Source organism: Phytophthora parasitica, assembly GCF_000247585.1.
Source record: "Phytophthora parasitica INRA-310 unplaced genomic scaffold supercont2.123, whole genome shotgun sequence".
Taxonomy (NCBI): Eukaryota; Oomycota; class Peronosporomycetes; order Peronosporales; family Peronosporaceae; genus Phytophthora; species Phytophthora nicotianae.
In genome coordinates, this window is record NW_008649109.1 from 50499 (window position 1) to 53011 (window position 2513).

General features: G+C 40.0%; 1 protein-coding gene across 1 annotated transcript; it reads left to right on the forward strand.

Moving 5' to 3' along the window:
- Window positions 1-279: 279 nt before the first annotated feature.
- On the forward strand, window positions 280-565 carry PPTG_24596 (hypothetical protein; the record flags this gene model as incomplete). Its single annotated transcript, XM_008917920.1, has 2 exons — window positions 280-393; window positions 470-565. The coding sequence occupies 2 exons, from the start codon at window positions 280-282 to the stop codon at window positions 563-565; spliced, it is 210 nt and encodes a 69-aa protein (XP_008916168.1).
- Window positions 566-2513: the final 1948 nt, after the last annotated feature.

A 2513-nucleotide genomic window follows, 5' to 3' on the forward strand; every position in this document is an offset into this window, starting at 1 on the left:
ACAAACTTGGCCTTCTTCAATTACCTGGACGTTGTCGATAGTATCTTTTAGATGATCGTAGAGTGTCTCATTGGTCTTTGTACATATCACGATTTTCGTAAAGCATTTGCTAAGAAGGGCGATTATGTAGAGAACGGTGTTTGACTTCCCAGAGCCACTAGGAGAGGCCACGCACATGCGAAATGGCAGCTCAAAGTGCTCGTTCTTAGGGAACCGCTTCAGTTTTGACTTCGGTATCAATTCGTAGAAATTTTGCATCTTATAGTATAGTGATCAAAAATGTCTCTGCCTCCGATTATCAATTCTCCTCTATTCAATAGCTCATACTTTAACTCGTCTAATGGCTATCTGACACTAACCACAGGCGATCAACGCTATTTGAGACTTGGCGGAGTAGGAACGCTCTCTGCTTTAAATGTGATTGGCAATATGAATTGTGGATCACTGACTATTAACGGATCCAGTTTAGATCTGTCCGGTCTTGGTTATCTTTCTGGAGTTACTCCTGGTGCTGCCAGCGCAAGCAAATCGCTTGTTCTTGATTCAAGCAGCAACATTAGCGTAATAAATTCACTTCAGACAACAACTGTAATCTTAGGAAGCTCAACTCTAACTTCAACTGAAGCAAGCTATCTGATTGGTCTTACAACAGGAGTGGCTCAAGCGAATAAAGCAATAACTGTGAATGGATCTCTAAATGTAAGCGGTATCAATAATCTATCAGCTTCAGGTATTACTGGGACTATTCAAACCGCAGCACAGCCAAATATCACGTCTCTTGGGAATTTGACGCTGCCCGCTTCACTAACGATTTCAAATGGGACAACACCGATTAGTATAACAAATACTACTTCATCGTCAAGTTTCAACGTTACTATACAAAATTCTGGTAGATCTCAAGATATCGGTAGCACTACAGCACATCAATTAGCTCTAAGAACTAATGGTAACGTTACAATAGCTGACACCGCATCTGGTCTGCAACTAGATCTAGGTTCAACTGGAACGGGTCTAAATGTGCCGAATTTAACGTTTAGAGGAATTACATCTCCCGATACTTACTACACTGGGGTTACTCTTGGTGGAGCCGTGGCGTCAAAAGCGGTTGTATTGAATTCAACTCTTGACTATTCGGGTCTTCGTGATTTATCTATCACAAGAAATTTTATTGCTTCAGTATCAGTTGCTTCACCTTCTATTACATGTAATACAATAATTGGAGATAATGGAGCTGGAAGCTCGATATTGAATCTTAGCTATTCTACATTGAACATTAATGGACTCACTATGACAGCTGATGCTTAATATCAACGGATAATCCGAGCTCATTCGTTGGAGTTGTTTCTGCTACAAGCGCTGATTTATTTACTATCAATTGGAACGATAAACCAACTGTGGGATTTACGTCTCAAACGCACAGATTTTGTTTCAATATTGGCAATACTCAGCCGTATAAAACTGGTTGTCCTCATACTTATACATTAGCAATAAGTGCAGATGCGTTTTGTATAAATCCTGCCGGATCGTCTCCTACACCATCAAGTGGTTGTCTTTACCTTGTTTCTGACACTATCAATAAGATGATATTTAATACCAATACGCCATACACTAGTTCGTTTGGAACAGCTCAGATTATACTGAATTCTGGAAATATTTATATTAAAGCCTCTAATGCACTCAACGATGGAACCGCTAACTATGATATGCCGATTTTCGTGGAATCGTCTAACGCATCGCCTATTGGTTTTGGCTTACAACTGAGCAATGCAACAAATGCAACCTCGACTAATAGTGCATATTTTAGAACTACTTCTACCAACGATTTGGTTTTAATGACTGCAAATACACGAAATCTCCGGCTGGTAGAGTCGGTATTGGAACTGGATCACCATCGGCGATATTAGACGTTTCAGGTAGTGTTTCATCGACTTTGGACATAGCTGGAACGGGGGTAGCCTATTTTCTTAGATCTGGCGGTCTTGTTTCTACTATTGGTCCTTTGTCTTCAATAGCTCTTTCTATAAGAGCTTCGAACGCCATGTTAGCTGGGGCTGACTTTTACGCAACATCCGATAAACGATTTAAGACGAATATCGAACAAATAGATGAATCTGTTGGAGATTCAATTTTGGATCTAAACCCCGTTCAGTATCGTTATAAAAAGCCAAGGAGACGATGTGCCGTTACAAATAGGATACATTGCCCAAGATGCTATAAAGCTTGGTTTAGGATCTACTGTCAATTTTACTGATCGGGCGGGATTAGATGTTGAAGACGAGTCCGTCGATCTAAAAGATATTATGTTCAGCATTGATTACTCAAAAGTGTGCATGTTGCTATCAGAAATCAAGCCAAAAAATAGCTGAGCTTGAAGCCAAGCTTAATAGTATCATCACGAAGTTTCGTGTCTAACCAATTCTTAAATAAAGATTCCATCCAGCCAGCCTTTCATTTCAGCTTTGTACTGATTCATAGCATCTCGTTTCATTTTATGCTTTCTGGGTGGTTTAGGT